The sequence below is a fragment of the Oratosquilla oratoria genome, chromosome 21 (genome assembly GCF_046742065.1).
Source record: "Oratosquilla oratoria isolate Oo_2021 chromosome 21, ASM4674206v1, whole genome shotgun sequence".
Lineage (NCBI taxonomy): Eukaryota > Metazoa > Arthropoda > Malacostraca > Stomatopoda > Squillidae > Oratosquilla > Oratosquilla oratoria.
This window is the reverse complement of record NC_134797.1, coordinates 5,371,604-5,376,608: the sequence shown is the minus strand read 5'-3', so window position 1 is coordinate 5,376,608 and position 5,005 is coordinate 5,371,604. Positions and strand designations below refer to the sequence as shown.

At 42.3% G+C, this 5,005-nt stretch overlaps 1 protein-coding gene across 1 annotated transcript in view; it reads left to right on the top strand.

Annotated features, from left to right (window-relative positions):
• Positions 1-1,569: 1,569 nt before the first annotated feature.
• LOC143036994 (uncharacterized) overlaps positions 1,570-5,005 on the top strand; it is a 4,284-nt gene continuing 848 nt past the window's right edge. The window contains exons 1-2 of the mRNA XM_076205099.1: positions 1,570-3,087; positions 3,353-3,540. Coding sequence (XP_076061214.1) covers positions 1,570-3,087; positions 3,353-3,540 — 1,706 coding nt within the window. The remainder of the gene's footprint in view (positions 3,088-3,352; positions 3,541-5,005) is intronic.

Genomic DNA, 5,005 nt, shown 5'->3' with positions numbered 1-5,005 from the left:
CTCGGTTGAAAAGACGTAATATGCATTATTGGAAGTGGGTTGCGGATGAAAAGAAAATCAGTAAGATGGAGATCAATATGTCAGCGTCTTTAAAAGGTTTGTTACGGAAAGAGCACCGTGAAAAATTTCCTTCTTTTTACGATGAAAAGGTCAAAGAACCCCGTGATAGTGAAGCCGCCATGAAAAGGCGACAGCGACATTTCTGGGCTTGGGTGACAAAACAAAAAAAGATTGACAAATCCACTATTGACAAAGTTCTCAGAGCACAGTTAACAGAAGAGCATAAGAAATGCCACCCCGAATATTACGAAAAGTGTAAAAACCGGCCATCTACGACATGCGTCGCGGAGCAATCTATACAACAATTCCAACGTATAGTCCTTAGTTTCAACGAGATGTTACGCAATTCACCAACATACGAGTACAGTGATAGTACAATAGATGACCTGGAACCGTATAGCGGGGATATTTCTTCCGAGGTTGTAGAAAATTTCAAGAAGCACTATTACGCAGGCTACAAAAATTTTTGTGGTAATGGTGGAAGAGGACACAGGCAATACCAGTTGTACTATTTAGAGCGTAGGTTCAAGACATTTAAAAGAAACGCCCGAAAAAACGTGTTCGCTATGAAGAATGTGAGGCGCCAGCAAGAAAAGAAGAGGGAGCAAAGGAAAGTAGAGTTGAGAAGAGACCTGAAAAAGATCCAAAAAGAGAAAAAAACGGTTACAAGCGGAAAAGAATGAAGTGGATAATAAGCTGCGGAAAACAATGTTAGAAAAAATGAAAAATAATGAATCGGAATACATCTCCCAACAAAAGAAGCGGATGGGTGGGTCGGAGTGTTCACCAAAGGAATTGAAGGACTACACAGAGCAGGAAAACCGTGTTCTCACTGAAATGAGGAACCAACGTACAGTAATCGCCAAAAAGAAGACAGCTGAGGAAAGTAATCCGCGTGGGCGTGCGCATGAGAATGTGAAGGGATCGTTACGCGAAGCAGACAAAGAAGTGAAACTAAATGATATAGGGGTTTTGGGGGGCAGAAAGTGTAAAATATGCAATGCGCTGCTGTGGAAAAATGAGCTCCAGACAATATGTTGTAACCAGGGGCAGACGCCACTCACTGTACCAACCGAGATAAAGGATAAGGTACTCAAAGATCTGTACAAGGGAAAGTCGCCGCTCTCTAAACGTTTTTTCAATAATTTAGTGGGGTTGAATAATATGTTCTCATTTACGTCTTTCTCGACTTCCAAAAAGTTGGAAAATGCAGCAGAGTCAGTGATGTCTTACAAGATTCAGGGTAGGATATATCATAGGTTGTCCACGTTGGATGCTCAGAAAATAATTCAATCTTCACCGTTTCCAGGGCCGCCGGAACGGAGAAATGATAATTCGTATTTGGACCTATACTTTTATTATGACAGAGACCAACAATTAAAGATTAGAACTGTCCGTGTAACACGAAAGCCGGATGAGAAAGTCTCCAAACAAACAGTAAACCGTAGAAAAAGAGAACAAAAGGAAATAACAGAAAACCAGTCCATAGTCACACTCTTCTACGATTATATGGCTGAACACAACAGTTGCCTATCCGGTATGCTCCAAGAGCTTGAGACTGCAAAGGGGTTGATTGAGGCTCACATGAAGAAGTATGATAGTGTGCCAAACGTGTCAATCACGTTAAAGTCAGCTGAGGGTGTACAAACCCGGGAACATAAGGGAGTCTATCACCTCCCGACAGCTTCTGTTGAAGTGGGGGCGATAGTCAAGTTAGACCCTGCAAAAGATCCAATGCGTATAATCATCAGTTCAATAAAAGAGGGTTCAAAGTATAGAACGCGTTTGGTCCATCACACGAATTTCTTTTATGATAGTTTCCAGTATCCACTATTGTTCCCTAACGGGGATCTTGGCTATAGTCATCAATTCAAGAAAAATAAGAAGTTAAAAATAGGGAAATGTGACAATAAAGAGAGTGATGAACCACCTTCGTTCGAACAGCAATTAGAAGCCACCTCAGCGAAAACGTACGACACCCTTAGCCCTTGCATGTACTACTCATCTCTTTACATGGAACGTGAAGGTAGCTTTAACTACTTGACAAAGATGCGAAGGTTATTCCAGCAATTCGTGGTCGACAACTATGTGAAGGTTGAGTCGTTGCGGTTATCGTTCATAGAGTTTAACCAGAGTACAATGCGAAAAGAACGTGCCGATATTTTGGCTGCAGACTCGGGGAAGAACGTGGGTCAAAGGGTGATAATACCTCCCACTTTCGTGGGAGGACCAAGGTACATGAAGCAGCGTCAGCAAGATGCACTAACGTACGTTACAACGTACGGTTCTCCGGATTTCTTCATTACGTTCACGATGAACCCTCACTGGGAAGAGTTGAAAGATGCTGTTAGCGCTACCAGCGTAGGCGACGATGCCATATACAATCAGATTCAAGACAGGCCAGATTTAGTGAGTAGGGTGTTCAAGATGAAAATAGATGCCCTCATAGATGAGTTGGTGAAGAAAAGGGTTTTCGGTGGTGTTAAGGCTCACTTATACAGTATCGAGTGGCAGAAACGAGGGCTTCCTCATGCACACATTTTGTTGTGGATGGAAAAACGTGTAACTGCATCGTTGGTTGATGAAATCATATCAGCAGAGATACCGGACCCTGAAAAGGAGCCCAGGTTACACGATATTGTAACACGTAATATGATTCACGGTCCTTGCAAGGGTTTCAATGAGCAACAACCCTGTTGTCAGGGCAAAAACAGTAAAGGTGACACCTGTGGTAAGGGTTTCCCAAAAGTTTGCAGGGAAGAACTCCTATTTGGTAATAACGGATACCCTCTGTATAAAAGGAGATCAATAGGTCAAGGAGGAAACTCTATTGTTAAGAAAGTCAAGGGGAAGGACGTCACTATCGAAAATTCGTGGGTTGTGCCCTACAATGCTTATCTTTGCCTACTCTTTGATGCTCACATTAACGTGGAGTGTGCCAACACCATAAAGTGTATCGCTTATGTTACAAAGTACCTAAACAAGGGTTGTGATCGTATCCTTTACACTAAAGAGGGTGAGGAAACGGTGAACGAGGTAAAGAATTACCAGGAGGCCCGTTTCGTTAATGCGAATGAGGCTACTTGGAAGATATTTAGGTTCCCGATACATAAAAATAGCCCAGCAGTGCTGTCACTAGATCTTCATTTGGAGGGAGAAAACGAGGTCTTTTACAAGGATTCGGATAGTACCGAATCCCTAAACAAAAAATCGAACATAGATACACAACTCACTGCGTTTTTTTCAACTTTGTACGCAAAATAAGTTCGCAGCTGAGCTTTATTACCACCAGGTACCTAACCATTTCCTTTGGGATAAAAAATTGAACATTTGGCGAGAGCGGAAGACATGTCGGACAACATTGGGTCGCATAAGGGCGGTTAACACCAAGACTGTAGAATTATTCTATATGAGGTTACTGCTGACGCATATAAAGGGCCCTACTTCATTTGAAGCTCTCAGAACTCACGAGGGTCGTAGGTACGACACGTACCGAGAGACGGTTAAAGCTATGGGTCTCATAAATGACGAAGAGACTTGGCGGCAAACTATATTGGAAATCATCAATCACACAAATGATCGAAAAAAGCTTCGAGAAACATACGCGAGTATGTTGGTGTTTTCAGATTTGGAGGATCAGTCTACGATTTGGAGTGAGACTAAGGACCTTTTTTCAAGTGATTTCCTTCATCAGTCCGGTTTGAAAGACTATAACGATGAGATTTATCTCGATGCTCTTGACGATATACAGGAACACGTTTGGAACTGTGGAGGAAAAGATATCACAGAGTATGGGCTGCCCAAGAGTAGAAACCGGGAAAAGTCGAGCAACGTCATTCGCCGGGAACGGTCGTACAACAAAGAAAAACTCTTGAAGGAAGTTAACGATAAGTTGACTATCATGAACATTAAACAGAGGCATTGTTACGATGTCATAATGTTAAGGATAAAGAACGCTAATAAGAGCATGAATAATGGGGTGTTTTTGAATGCTCCAGGTGGCACCGGTAAGTCATTTGTGCTTAACACTTTATTGGACTCTGTCCGTTCCATGGGGAAGATAGCTTTGGCTGTAGCTTCTTCTGGGATTGCTGCTACTGTTTTGCACGGTGGTAGAACAGCTCATAACATGTTCAAGATACCCCTAATGGAATACAATGAAGTGAGAACATGTGGCATCAAGAAGAATACCGATTTAGCACAGCTTATGAATATGACATCATTGATAGTCTGGGATGAAGTTGTTATGGCAAACAAGAACACTTTGGAGGCATTGGATATCACTTTGAGAGACATAACCGGTAACGACGCTTTCATGGGAGGAATAGTGTTTGTGTGTGCTGGGGACTTCAGGCAAATCTTACCTGTCATTCGAGGTGGTGGAAAGGATGACGAACTTGGGTATTGCATCAAGTCAAGTGGCTTTTGGGAAGACCTTATCAAAATCGAACTTACCGAAAATGTGAGGCTGAAAACTACAGACCAAGAAAACAAGAAATTTGCACGATCCTTATTGTTGTTGGGGCAGGGACATAGTGGCCCTACTAAACTACAAAAAAAAAATCGGAATAATGACTCGGAGTCGGGAAGAATTAATTGGTCAAGTTTACGGGGGTCTCTCCGATAATGTTCTTAACGAGCGTTTTTTGGAGAGTAGGGTGATAGTAAGCCCTACAAATAACGACGTAGACGCAACCAACGACATTGTGTATGACATGTTTGAAGGAAGGGAGAAAACATTCCTAAGTATTGATACTCCGATTGAAATAGGTTCGGATATACAGACCTCTGTTTTAAATGCCATAGACACCCCTTCTATCCCATTGCATAAATTGCGGGTTAAGGTTGGTTGCGTGGTAATGGTTATGAGAAACATTACTCCTCCCAAGTTGTGTAATGGTACGCGATTGATGGTCACCATCTTTGAAAAGGAACACGATCGTTG